At 39.4% G+C, this 13,851-nt stretch overlaps 1 protein-coding gene across 3 annotated transcripts in view; it reads right to left on the reverse strand.

Annotated features, from left to right (window-relative positions):
• LIPC (lipase C, hepatic type) overlaps positions 1 to 13,851 on the reverse strand; it is a 51,365-nt gene that overhangs the window by 2,781 nt on the left and 34,733 nt on the right. For all 3 annotated transcript variants that reach the window (XM_064668240.1, XM_064668239.1, XM_064668241.1), the window contains 7 exons: positions 13,025 to 13,212; positions 11,406 to 11,585; positions 8,953 to 9,070; positions 6,710 to 6,943; positions 5,127 to 5,369; positions 1,749 to 1,869; positions 816 to 1,034 (listed from right to left, as the gene is read on the reverse strand). In XM_064668240.1, the coding sequence (XP_064524310.1) occupies positions 816 to 1,034; positions 1,749 to 1,869; positions 5,127 to 5,369; positions 6,710 to 6,943; positions 8,953 to 9,070; positions 11,406 to 11,585; positions 13,025 to 13,212 (1,303 nt within the window). The remainder of the gene's footprint in view (positions 1 to 815; positions 1,035 to 1,748; positions 1,870 to 5,126; positions 5,370 to 6,709; positions 6,944 to 8,952; positions 9,071 to 11,405; positions 11,586 to 13,024; positions 13,213 to 13,851) is intronic.

The raw sequence follows: 13,851 nt of genomic DNA on the forward strand, positions 1-13,851 counted from the left end.
AACTGCTCAGTTAAAATTTCTCCAAAGATTAAAGCAGTGGGAATCATTACAAGTTCTCTCTTCTGGCTGAAATGTCTCTGTATGAATAAGCAGTTTCCAAAGTGTTGTGCATGTTGCTGTACGTAGAAAACAAGGCCACTTAGACTTGGTGATCTAATTTCAAAGCAATAAGCAGGAGAAAAAACACCAAAAGGAATCACAGGACTCTGTAGTTCTGCATGGGATCCTTCTAATGAGTATTTTCAAGAATGGTGATGCTAAGTTTCTCTATGAAGTAGGTATTGAAAGTCAATTAATATTTTTGTACGTAGGAATCTGAATACTTCATGACCTTAATGTTGGAATCAACATTTGTCTTACATAGTATCTTGTTTCATTGACATTTCATGTGGTACTTATGGAGTGAGGTGATCCCATTCTAAAAATGTCAGAAATTGTAATTAATTGTGTAGAGCAATTGCTTTGTAAACTTGTTAAAATTCTTGCTTAGATGTGTGTACTGGTTTCTCTATTCTTTATTCCCAAGTATCAACAAAACTGGCCCCCAGGGCCTGTGTGCCTTACACTCACATTGGTGGCACTGGTGAGCCAGAGCATTTCCCATTACTCATTTCTGATCTGAGAACAAAGAAGTTCTTGAAGTCACCTAAAAATCATGCAGTCTGATCTGAGGGACAGGGGAGGGGAAGCCAGGAGTTGAACACGGATAAATTCACTATTGGTGTGACTGCTGGGGACTCAGATGCTTGTATTTTGTCTGGGATAACCTGTGTGCCAAACATCTGCGGTGTTATTATTGTTTTCATTACACTTACTTTTGCTGTGTTTCCCCTGCTTTCACTCTTACTGCCTTCACTATAAGTCCTGGTCGACGGGTGCCTTTTGTCCATGGTATTATGGTTTGCACTGTGTCCCAGATGTTTTCCCAAACTGGAGTTCCTTCCCATTTGAACTTGATCATTATTATGTCACCAATATCAGTGTCCAGGGTGATGAGAAAAGAGTAGGTTTTGTTCCCAGTAATACCTTCAACTCTACAGAAAATAAAACCAGAATAATGCTGTCTTAATTATTATGGAATAAAGTAAAAAAAAAAAAAAAAAAAGTTTTTTTCTCTCTAAGGCCAAAGAAAGAACTATGTTTCATCCTTCTTCTCTAGGACAAAACATTACAATCTCTAGAATACTCTTCCTTCTGATGCATAAAGTGGTGAAATATGAAAACATGGTAGGAAAAAAGCAGAAGGGGGAGAAGTTTGAACAGCTGGTGAAGCAGGGGTGTTTTCTGACAGTAGAAGAAAAGGTGTTCCATAATAGCATTTATGTTACATCTTTTGTCTGCTGCAACAAATGCTGACCCACGCTGTTACCTTTGCTTTTGTTAATACAAACGGTGTCCTCCCTGATAAATAGCCAAAATTCTTTATCTCAATTACAGCTGATTTTTTTATTTGTGTTTTAATTGATTAGATCATCCCCATGTCATAGCCATGGGATGGACAAAACATAAGTGAACAGGAAACTTCCAAATCTGCTGTTTGTTTTATAGATTTTTTTTTTCTGCAAAAACTCTATGAATGTTGAAAAACTTGTGATTTTTAGGCAGTATGAGTGAAGAGAGGGCATTTTCCAGTTCATCTTCACTTATCTGGTCCGAACCATTTCACTCACAGCATGACTATCAATTAATAGTATTGCTAACTGGCACCTTTTCTCACGTGCACAATGACAGGGGATACCAATACTCACAGTGGGATGTGCAGGTTTTTAGCATCCTCCTTAGTCCCTATCAGAGACATGGTAAAAGTTGGGTCTATTGGCTTGCCTTGGATTTCACTGATGATGTGGATCCTGAACTGATAATGGTACACTGGAGAAGGGAAGAATTTGCAAAGTGACAAAATTAATGGTCAAAGAAGAAATAGATTTCTTAGGTAAAAAAAGTTTGCCTTTCAAAGCAGAAACTTGATTTTTTTTTTCCATGTTATTTTTCAAATTATTTGCTGAAATTAAAACTCGATCATTTTTTTCTGATTGTTGCTGTGCTGTGTAATCCCCTAGGGTTTGTGGCCCTGTTGCTCTATTTAAAAGGACAGAGAAAAAAGGTAATCTGGGATGAGTTTCCCTTTAGGATAAAACATTCTTCCATGGGAAATATTGCAGTTTTTCTGAAGTTTAAATGTTAGAATTTCTGGCAAGCCCTCTGTCAAGTGACCAGATGAATCCTTGTGACTGGGTGTGACCAGAGATGTATGATGTGGATTGAAGACCTTATGCAATGTGGTCAGGCCCTTTCTCTGATCAACTAGAAAATTGCCCTGCAAAACAGATGGCTCACCAACTTTCCTTGCCTGCATAATGATACATTGTGCTTCACGTGCCTCTGTTAACAATATGGCTTTGTTCAAGCACATTACTGTGAGAAAGATGTCATTAATGCTTCAAGATTTGGTGGGTTTCTAGAAGAACAGTGTTTAGGAAAGTCTGAACTGAACATTGTCAGAAGGAAGAATGCCTAAGAAGTCATCACTGTTCTGATTGTGAGTAGTTTGATATTTTGTGAATTAGGAAAAAAAAGCAAACCAACAACATACAGTTAGAGCTTGTGCACACAGTTTGAAGGTCCAAAACTCTTCATCTGGTCATTCTACCTGCCACCTTCTAGACAAAACGGATAGGTTTATGTGTGAAGGAACATTACTGCACACTAGTTTTTGAGTAGAGTCTCTTCACCCACTTCAGTCCTCATTACATCTGAGAATGGCTCCAACATACTGCCAAGGGAATTATGTTTTTCTGTGTATGCACAGATAGTTTGTTTGGTTTTGTTTTTTTTTTAGCTCAGGGTGTTTACAATAGAAGGTACTTGCTAGAAAAGCTGTATCTTTTTGTTGTTGTTTTGTAGTTGTTGTATGTTAGTAAACAATGTATTTTCTTCTGAAAACATGTCATTCAGTAGATCAGACAAAATGGCTGATCCTTTGTTGCAAACCTGATGAAGATGAAGGCAGAGAGGCTTGTCTACAGATCACTTATTAATAATCTGTCTTTCTCTGAATTTTCTCTCCATGTAAAAATTGATTGTTTGGTGTCTGTTCAGATACAGCCTAGGCTTTTGCTGTGGTTGTGGGGCTCACTTTAAGGAAAAAGGTGAGCATATTCATGTAAAATCTCCAACTTGGGGTCCCATCACAGCCTTGTTATAACTGTTAACTTGTTTGTGACAACGGGTTTTTTTGTTTGAACTGGATTATTGTACTCTCCAGAATATAATGCCATTAACTTGAAAATGAAATGTCAGATTTTACGAAGGCGCAGAGGATTCTGAAGTGTAATGCTGAGTTTCTCAAATTTCTTCTGTTTGGGCTTCTCACATAATCTTCAAACATTTTTTTTAAAGCATTACAAAGATGACTTTGTGAGCACCCTCCCACAGTTGCCGCTTTGTTTGGGAACTTTTGTGAAAGGAGACCATTGTCTGGGGCACTGTTATCTGCATATGCGCCAAGGATGTTTTTTTGATGCAAAACCAGTTCCAAGCATAAAAATGCAACGTGTTTAAATTGAAATCAAAGCCAAAAGGACGCGGATATTTTACCACAAGCTGAAACCAGCTCCACGTCCAGAGAAGAATGCAACGCAGGGGTTGCATTGTTGTGCCCAGGTGTGGTGACAGTGGACACCGTGGCCCCAGAACCAGTCATTTCCCTGATCTGACAAGGACCTGACTGTACTGCAGCAGCCTCTGGAATTTTTAAATCTACCTCAATTAGCTTCCTGAACCCTTTTAAACAGTATTAAGAAGCAATTCAGGAGATTCAGCTGCTCTGAGTAGCAATCAGAGCTGAGCAGACCCCTCTGGAATCATCACTGAATATTTCATAGCTGTGCTAGTGAAAGACTTAAAAAATTGTTTTACAAGTACACGAATTTTTGATATGTTTTAAAATTTGAATCTGTGATATTGCAGTTGAGCAAGTGGACTCTGTGGGGAAACAAGCTGTATAATGCAAGCAGCATTTTAAGGCATTTCTCCTCAGGACTGCAAGGCCCTTCGGTGTCCATGCCAGGGGTGCACTGTGGACATCCCTCAGAAGGGAGGCTCTGGCCTGGCACAGCCCTGGCAGCAGGAGAGGGGCTGTGGGACCCCCATGGCCAGGGCTGTGCTGGGGGGCTGGGGAGCAGCACCTCAGCCCGAGGGGAGTGTCTCCTCCATGTGTGTGACCTGTGGCTCCAGGTAGGAGCCCTGCCCAGGCTGCCCCACACTGCTGCTCCCCACATGCCTCGTGTGCTGGGGAAGGAGGTGGTGAGGAGGAATGCTGTGTGCCAGGAGTCCCTGCCCTGAAAGCCCCTCGGAAGAAGCATGTCCCTGCCTATTATCCCACACAGTCCTGCTTGTTCTTGCTTTAAAACATACATAAACCTTGCCACTGGCAAGGGAATGTCTGCTCAACAGCAGCCATCTCGTGGGCTCTGGCAGCCGAGTGTATTGGAGACTGGCAGAAAGGCCTTGCTCCCCTGTCAGGCTGTGTCTCCTCTGTCTGGTTGTATGGCCAAGAAACCACACTGACTGTCTCCCTGAGCTTAGAAAATTGTTAGTTTGCACTCTTGATAAAGTAATTTAGTAGAACTGAAGCTACAGTACCAGTCTTTATTTTTGTGCTGCAGTTCAGCCCTGTAGAAGTCCACACTATTCTGTTGTCTGTCCATTGTTTGAAAAGTAGTAATTTGTATGTCATCTCATAGACTAATTGCAGATAAAATTTGGGCAAACTTGGAACAGGGTGTTTTACAGGCCTTCCAGAGCAATTATGCTGCTTTTTCCAGCTTGGCTGTATGCCTGCATCTTTTACAACCAACCCGCACAGGCCAGTTGTAGGGAAATCCTGCAGCTCAGGATCCTTGGTTAGCCTGGGGCAAGTGTGCAGCAGGGTTTTTCCCACAGAAATATTAAGAGCTAGGATCTTGACGAAAAGGCATCAGGGTGAGATTCTCAGTTGTCTCAGCAAATTGATTATTCCCACAGATTTTATAAGCCTTAATGAATGAGTAAATAGGATCACAAAGCTTAGGCTCATTCTCTCACTTTGTGATAATCTGGGCACTGTAACAAGTATTCCCACAAACCTTTGAAGGGCATATGTGCTCTTGTTTTCAGAAAGAGTTGTCTGCTTTTTGGGAGCCTTTCCTCCCTGATGTTGTAGCCCAGGGTGTTGCACCGGTTCTTCCTACAGCTGAGGCACAATCCTTTGTTGAAAGTGTTGATGTCGCTGCACCAGTAAGCTGTGATTTGCTTGTTCTTGTGCAGAAGAGAATCAATGAACAGATGAACTGACCTCTCATGGGAACATTTCACAGCTTGAGTGATGCCTGAAAAAATGCAAACAAAATTTTACATGCCATTGTTCCTTTTTACCATTTCAGCTGCAGAGGAGTACTGTAACCAACTACAAATATGTTACTGGTTTTCCCCCCATACCCTTACTACCCTTTACATCATGATTTTGCCTCAGAAATTATGCATTGTAGCAACTTAACTTTTAGGATAATTCAAAAATAGCTAATAAAATTGAATAATTTGCTGCTTAAACTTCTATAGCCTGACTGTATCAGACTGTAAATATGAACCTTAATTACATTATCCTGGCTGTTTTGGTCAATATAAAATATAATATGAGGTGATGTGCAGTCTTTCAGATCATGCCAGATTAAAGACAGCAGTCTCATTCTGAGTGGTTGTCTTTTGGACGCTTATACAGTAATATAATATTTTGTCCCTATTAGAGTGAAAAACGTTCATGTTGAATTTTGCTTGCAAACCACTCCTGGGGAAAAAGGAGCAAAAAATGTATTAAACAGATTAAAAAATTATTAAATACATAGAGATGCTTTTATGAGAAGTAAGTATCTTTTTGTTCCTTAAGAGCCATCAAATTACAGTAATTATTTTGTGCAATTGGGAGAACTGTTTTTATATATGTCCATTGATAAGCTTTTGAGCTTGTGCTTGGTTACTCGTTTGTCGTGTTTTATCTGCTAAAAAGTCAGGCCTATGTTTAGGCAGCATGTGATGATAGTTGAGAAATACTTTCACAGTGTCATGCCCTGGGTGAGCAGTGCTCTTTTGGGGTTTTTCAGTGAGCAGTTCTGGTTGTCACTGCGCATCAGTACCTTATCTTTTTTCAGTATGTTGCATCAGTTTCTCTGTACGTTTGTGTTTAGGTACATTGGAAATAAGCTTCTATAAATAAAACCCATCCTGGAACACTGTCAGCCAGGTCCTAGAGGGAGCATCATCTACACAGCTGAAGGACAGGGAGTTAGGAAAAGGTGAACTAAGGAGGTGAGTAGTACAGACCTGTGTTTTATTTGATTTGAAATAATTAATGGCACACTAGATGAATCTGGCTTAATTAGAATAAGTTTTCTCATTTCCCCTACTGCTAAAACATACCTTTGAAATTACTCAGAGGTGCTTGACAGCAGGATGTTTTCATTTTCAGGAGCTGGACAGCCCAGTTCCTCACTGGAGCCGGGAAAACCAGTTTGAACTCAATACATGTAAAAAATCAGATAGCTGATTTCTAGACAAGAAATTTCCTTGCATATGAGGGGTGATAATACTCCCATTAGAAGCTGTTTGAGGTCACAGAGCTATGTAGTTTCCCAGAGGTCCTGCCAGTGCAACGCTTTGTGCCCTCGGTTCTTACCGGTGATCCCGAACTGTGCGATGTGGTTGTACACGTGCAGGATGTGACAGCCAGGCTGGAAGGTGCCTCCGTTGGGATAGAAGTCGAAATGAGCCACAGGCTGCTTGATGCCCACACTGAGACCCATGTGCTGTTGAGTGAAGGTATGAATTGCATCTACAAAATCTGCATCATCTGGAGATAAACGGTCTGTTGGTGACATTCCTTCAAACAGGGGACCGGCGGGGTCAAGACCTGCCATAAAAGCAAATAATCCCTTTGTCATTTAGTGCAGAAGGACTGTTCTACTGCTGTAAGAAAAGTCTATGATAAATATTTAAAAGCAGGCAGCACTGCTACTTTCCAAGGTCTTTCTCTGATGGAAACAATGCTAAGAACACTTGTCCTGCAGAGGGTACGTGGTTACAGCAGAAAGTAAAGCAAACACAGGTGCTGTAACAAACAGTAAGTGCTGCCTGCACAAGGCCACAGGCCCAGAGATAGATGTGTTTGTCATGGACAAACCCACTCACTGCCGCCCTGTCACTGCAGGGATGTTTACACAATTTTATTCTTTTAAACTCTAGAGGTCGAGTGTTTCAGAGGCCCTTCTGGAGACACCAGTCCCACAACAAGGTTGACTTTTAGCCCACATTTGGGACCTGAAGCTTTATAAAGCTTCACTTATTGCTGGAAAGGGCTGTATGTCTGGTAGATTTTCTTCATAATGATTTTTCAACTTGAAAAGTCTTCAAGGCAGATCATTACAGTATTCAGAAAAATAATATTCCGCTTAGGGAGTCATGTTGATTTTTGTTTGCTAGATCTTTTTGTATGATGCTCTTCTTGGTTTGGAATTGATTTATGGAAGAGAACTTTCTGCTTAGTTGAAAGCTGCATTCAGTTTTGAGGAGAAGCTTCTAAATTTGGTATTCTTCCGTTGGTATTATGGAATAACATAGCATAGATGTAACCAGACAAGACTAATAACACAGGCTACAAGTAGGGAAGTCACCTTGAAGGCATACATTTCCTTTTAGTTTTAATAACTTTTATCACTGTCAAGTTTTGGAGCTTATTGTTACAAGTCTGAACAACTTCTGCTGAAGAATGCATATAGCTGTTACAAAAAATAACATGTTCTTATATATTTACTTATCCATTATCAAGGTTTTATGTACTAATAAGGTTTGAACAAGCAGTGCTGGGGACCTGAAGTCCTTCAGTGTATGCAGAGGTGTAGTATCATGTATTTTGTAAAATCAGCTTCTTGTCATGCAGGCAGTGCCATAAGAGCTGATTGTGTAAGGGACTGTGGTATGTGGCAATGAATCCAAGATTAGAGTTGTGACTTCAAAGTATATTCATGTATATTCATATATATATACATGTATCATGTATATTTACCTCACTTCTAAAGCTGATTAAAGTAAAATCTTTTCTCTGATGAATTAAATGTAGTTGATGTGGGCCTTGTGTAAAATGCACTTCTGTTTTGGTTTTGGTTTTGCCTTTTTTAGGCTGTCACTGGGCATTAGTCCAGGTACTGTGTGTAGTGTACCAATAACATTATAAATGTGTTTTCATTACACTCATTATTAGTACAGTTACAAAACTTTACAGAAAGTTCAGAATGCCACTAGTCAAAATAATCAAGTGTTAAGGGTTAACTTGGTTTGTTTTGAGCATCTATCAGGGATATTCTAATGATATACCTCTTGTAAAATGTAATCCAGAACTATCATTTTTGCCACAGGAGAACTGGCTTGAATTCACTGTGTGAGCACTGTACCATAATTAAAAGCTCAAACACAGCTAGACAATTTCCTTAATGTATTTTTTAAATGACTTGCTAACAATGAACAGTGTATTTGAATGACTTTGGGTAGAGACAGTGACCAAAGATCCAAGGTCAGTGGCTAACTTTTAGTTTAACCAATCACTGGGAACAGATACAAGATAAATTCAAGCAACATGCAGCCTGAGTCTCTGGGTTTGTAGTTCTCATGTTTGTATATTCTGTATGTCATAGTTTGGACTGAGGTAAGAGAGATCAAAGATAGAGACACTATGAGACTTAATTTTGAAAAATGTTTTCATTAAATTTTCTAAATCTAATTTCCAAACCAATGGGATGAAACTTCTGAACTGTGGTGAATATTGCTTATTCAACAGCTAATTGTCAATATGACATTGATATGTCAAATGTCTGCCTAATTTAATTCAGTTGACTATTGTATTTCTTAAAGTTATAAGTGTTTTACCTGTAATTCTTCCAATCTTTTTTGTACCACTGATAAAACTTCCAGCAAATCCTGAAACATGAGCTCCTAGGCTGTACCCAATTAGATGAGCATTGCTTCTGGAAAATTGAATGGACTCCTGGAAGATAGTGGCAACTTGATTTAGATGCAGGAAATGTGAAAAGGATGAAATACTTATTACAAGCTAGAAATACCATGAATTATAACACAAGAAAGTTGTATATTGATGGTGGTGGTCAAATGAAGTGTGTGAATCATTCACTAAATTTCTTCACTGGCTGAGTCTTATTCCTTGCTTCCTTTTCACACAGCAGGAAAATGCCACATATTTAGGCACTGCTGCTTAGAAAACCTCCTCCTACTACAGGAAAACCACCAACACAGATAGTAGGATTTTTGTTGTTGTTTGTAGCAAGTGATGCAAATGTGCATTGCCTTTTGTCTGCAGCATCTGACTTTCCTGTGACTGTAAAATGATTATCTGTCCTTTAACTTCAGGGTAAAACAATCCTCTGTAGGAAGTGCCTTGCTTTTTTGGCCTGAGATACAAGCACAAGCTAAATGAGAAGACAAGGTATTGAAAGATTGATCAGACGTGTTAAGTGATATGGCAGTGATATTTCTTGGACTGATTTCTACAAAGCTGAGTATCTGATCTGAAACAAAACTATTGAAGCAGAATTGGCCTCGGGCCCTTCTTTCTACCTAATCTTAAGCATTTAAGAAATTAAGATGTACATCTTAAGCATTTCACCTGAGCTGCAAGGCTCAACGTTTTTCTGACTTGTAAAGAAGAACGTGGCATATTTTTCTTGCAGGAAAGGCAAAGCTCTCTTTTAATTTCTTTGTGGATATTGCCTGTCTCAGTGGAGTTGTACAGTCTCTGATACCCATCTCTTCTGAAGATGAGGTGAAACTTGGCAAGTTTCTTTTGAGAGAGGCAGCTCTTAGGAATCACAGAATCTGACCAGTTTTCTTCTCAGGTGGTGTTGAGATGGATGCTATCGAGGTTGTTACTGATCATGCCCTATTAATTCTTGGACTAAGAGCACTAATATTTGCTTATTGTTTGTTCTTAATTAAAATGTTGGGCAGCACTGCAGCTTTTATTATATCTATTGAGAATATTTCAAATAATTGACTGCCTGTAAGCATAGCAAAGAGATAGTTAGGGGAGTTGGAATGAAGGGGTTTTTAACCTGAGCTCCACTTCTGAGTTTAACGTTTTCTGGTTGAACACAAGCTTTTTAATGGTGTGAAAATTTGTGGTATATTTAAATTCTGGAACATATCATGATACAAGAGAAGCTACCTACAGTGCTGGGAGTCATTTATTGAAGCCTGGATTTGTTTGTTGACCCTAGAGAAATCACAGACAGTCTTTACTGTTGACAATGTGGTGTGTCCTGGCAAATGAACAAAGTCCACCGTTTGATTCATTCAATAATTAACAGCTTCAAAAATCACTTCAGGCCCCATCAACTTAAACTGCATTTGCCTAAGAGCTAAAGTTGCTTGTAATGTCTCAATGAAAAATAGTGAGTCTGGCTCTTTTGCCTTTCTTTTGTGCCTCTTGTCCCTAACTGGGCATAGTATCTGACAGCTTCTTGCTCTGCCATTCCAGTTGGAAGCAGCTTAGACCTTCGATGGTATTTGCTACAAATCTTTCAGTTTCCACCTTAGGCCTCACCTTATTTAAATTAATATATTAAAAAATTCACTGTCAAGTACAGAAGTATAATTTCATTTCAAATTAGATAGCTTAAATTAGTATTAGAGGTTGATGCAACAGGAGTTGCTTAGGCTTCCTGATTTGTACGAGTGATTCTCATTCTGGTGTTTGCTTTCTGCCTTTTCAATCCAGCCATGGCCACTGCTCTCCAAGTAGCAGGAGTTTTGATAAGTAGTCACTGTATTAGTGTGTCTCTGCACTCACTGCTGCCTCCATGTCATCTGCTTTGTGAAGCATGTCTGTCCTCTGGAAAGGTCTCCTTTTACGTTATTTTAGCATAATCTTTGGGAAACTGTGGCAAAAATCAGACATGATTGAATCCTGCATTAAAAGCAGGAGTTAAGCACAGGTAACATAAACCCATTTTGCTGAACTAACAGCTTGCAAATGATGTCTGCCTGCTTTCAAAAGGTGGGACTGTGGTAGCTGTCTACACACGTGCCAGTGGAAAAGCTAAAGTAGAAGGAGATTATCTTACCTCTAAAGATACATAAAATATTTTAATAAGCAAGACCACTTGCTTTTTTCTATTGCATGGTGAAAGTTTATGAAGTCCTATCAAAGTTTATATGGAAGAAAAATTTGGCCTTTAATAAAGAAATGTGAGTGACTGAAATGAACAGCATTAACCAGCATAGCACTTCCAAATGATTGTAGAAGCATAAGAACAAGGAAATGAATCTTTTCCAGAGAAACATTTTCCAGATCTGGGGGCTCTTACCTCCAGCCATTCCAGGAATTGTGCTATCTCCTGTCCCACGTGGCGTGTGTTGTGTACAGCAATGGGGTAGTGCTGGCGAGCCAGCGTGAGCCAGTCTGCAATGATCACGTTCAGTGGTTTATGATGAGCCTTCAGAGCTGCTGCCATTTTCCAAATCCAACCTTCTAATATCCCATCCACCTGTTATAGTAAAAAAAAACCCCAAACAAACACACAACAAAACAATAAAAAGACCATTGTTGTGAGAAAACAATGCAAATAGTGTCTGGCAAATATTTCTTGTGAAAAGCTCAAAGAAACAAAAACCTTAATATGAACAAGGAGGGATTTTAGGGGCTTCAGCCTGATTAATCCTGAGAATCTTTGGGGTTTGGTAGACAAAAAAATTTCTGATTTCATTCAAGAGCAGCTGTTCCTGTAAGCTAAAAGAGTTGGAGAGGGAGGGAAGCTGGAGGGTTGCAGACCAGCAACCATCTATCTTCTATAGCTGTTCCATTTTGAGAGCTGCTTTTTTTGAGTAATTCTCTTTTGAACACTTGATTACAATTTTCTGTATCAAATCGTTTTTCTGATCTGATGGACTAGAATTATTTAATCTTTCAGATTAAATTGTTCTAGTTGCATGTATTTCCTTAAGTGATAAAATGCCCCTATCTCTTCTGGTGTAACAGAATTTGAGAGTCTCAGGTCTGGGTTTCCATGCATATTCCTCCAAGACCCCCAACACCTCTGCAAATGAAGTTAATATGAATTATAAACTTCAATGGCAGCAGCTTCAGGCCTGTGGTTTGTCTTTGAAGAGGATGTAGGTTTTGAACAGATTCTTGTTTGTAAGGCTTGGCTAAAGTAGTCTAAGGCAATATTTCATCCAAAGTCAGCCTTGCCCTTATTTGTTAAGAGAGTTATCTTCATCAAAGGGGGTGTTCAGAGTTTCTCTGAGTATTTGAAGATGTGCAAGGGAGATCCATTTTCCCACCTTAGGTGAGGACAGTGGCTCTGTGAGAATCAAAGACCTGTTAAAATGATGTAATTTCTTATCCTGCCTTTTGTTTCTTTTTCAGCTGAGAAGCTGATGAAAAGTCACTCTTGGTATTGCTGTGGTTTTGAGAAAGGTTTTTCATGGTGAATTGCTTTTTTACAGTTTACCTGGAAGCAGTTCAGTTATAATTCACTGATATTGAAGGCTTTGCTTTTAGCTTATGGGGCTATGAGAAGTTCTTTTTAAGGGTGTATCTGTGAGAAAGATGTGGGGAGATTGTGTGCACTTTTCAAGAAGTCTGTAAATATGTGTCAGTGAACATATCAGGGAAATGAAACTGGTATTCAGTCTTCCAGGAGCACAGCACATTAATTCAGGTACTTGTTCAAGCTCTGCTGGACTTAAACTGGGGCTGAGTCTAATCCTTGGCATGGGAGTCCCATGGAAAAAATTGCTTATAGGCTGTTCCTTCAGAATCTGTGGGAGATGTATTATTTCTAGCCATGATTGCTGCCAGGGAAATCTACCATCTTTGTAATCTCAATGGAATATCTGAAGATATTTTTGGCGGTAGTGTAATGAGAAGGAAAGTGTATCAAATCAAATGTAGTTTGAATTAAATCAAAATGTGAGTTCATACCGACCAGCCGTGGACTATCATCACCAGAGGAAGAGAGGAATTGAAACTGCATTTCTCAAGAGTCTCCAGCTGATTTAAAAAAATCTGGCAGTCGCCTTCAGTTGTATCAGTATAGAGTCGAAATCTGGTTTCTGAGTTTTTCTGATGTTTCTTCGTTCTGGTGTGTTCACTCTGTGATTCCAGTGCCTCTGAAATGAAATTTGTAACAACAGTCATAATAGGAAGGAATCTAAAACCTAAAGAAGTTACCAGTACAACACAGTTTGTAAGACAGAGTAAAGCAGTAAGATTAGAACTCTGGCTGTGTATAGGATTAGAACTCTAGCTGTGTATAGTTGTTGCCTACTCCAGGTGGGCTAAGCTGTACATTTTGGGTCAAAAAAGTGATCTCTTTTTTGAGAGATCTATAGGTGGTCTATATGTGCCTGTGAGCCCCTCTATTTGAACAACAGCAATTACACAGGAAATATTGATCTGATTGCTACAGGCCTTTATAGAATGGATAAGGATTGTAAAACCACAGGACAGGTGCTGAGACTTCACCATGTCAGTGTGTGCACAGACAAGCACATCCATGGGCTCTTAACGCTCTGCAGAGCATTTCTACTAATCTGCATTTGCTACTAATTGCTGAGCAAGCATCATTACACTGAAATAACCATTTGATTCAGGGTTATAACTCTGCTTAGAGACTTAGGTGACTGTTTAAAACTATTAGATCACATCATAAATCATTCTTTTTCTCTGAAAAGGCAAGATGAAGTGTTCTTGTTCTAGTTATACTTATTTTTGGGGTTTGTTTCTAGGTAAAGTAGCTTGGTACATGT

This window comes from Pseudopipra pipra, chromosome 12, assembly GCF_036250125.1.
Source record: "Pseudopipra pipra isolate bDixPip1 chromosome 12, bDixPip1.hap1, whole genome shotgun sequence".
Taxonomy (NCBI): Eukaryota; Metazoa; Chordata; class Aves; order Passeriformes; family Pipridae; genus Pseudopipra; species Pseudopipra pipra.